Source organism: Tupaia chinensis, unplaced genomic scaffold, assembly GCF_000334495.1.
Source record: "Tupaia chinensis unplaced genomic scaffold, TupChi_1.0 Scaffold000280_1, whole genome shotgun sequence".
NCBI lineage: Eukaryota > Metazoa > Chordata > Mammalia > Scandentia > Tupaiidae > Tupaia > Tupaia belangeri.
The window spans coordinates 1,660,289-1,660,559 of NW_006159763.1; the positions used below are offsets into that span (position 1 = coordinate 1,660,289).

Below are 271 nucleotides of genomic sequence, written 5' to 3' on the forward strand. Positions count from 1 at the left end.
GGCCCTGGCCGCGCTGCCCGCCCTGGCCATCCGGGCGCTGGGGCCGCTGGAGGACCCGTCCTGGGCCCTCTACTCGGCGATCAACACCCACATCCTGTCCCACGCCGACCACCTGGCCAAGATGGTGGCCCACGCGTGCTGGGCGGCCAAGGACCTGGACGGCAGCTTCAAGCCCGAGCGAGTCGGGGTGTGCACGCTGCTGGGAGGGACGCTGGCGGACTCCTGCCTGCTCCCCGGCTTGGCCACGTCGGGGAGACTCTGCGGGCCGGGG

The 271-nt window shown here is 73.8% G+C and overlaps 1 protein-coding gene across 1 annotated transcript in view; it reads left to right on the plus strand.

Annotated features, from left to right (window-relative positions):
* Positions 1–271, plus strand: part of CCT8L2 (chaperonin containing TCP1 subunit 8 like 2) — a 4,895-nt gene that overhangs the window by 1,983 nt on the left and 2,641 nt on the right. The window contains exon 2 of the mRNA XM_006150256.3: positions 2–268. Coding sequence (XP_006150318.1) covers positions 2–268 — 267 coding nt within the window. The remainder of the gene's footprint in view (position 1; positions 269–271) is intronic.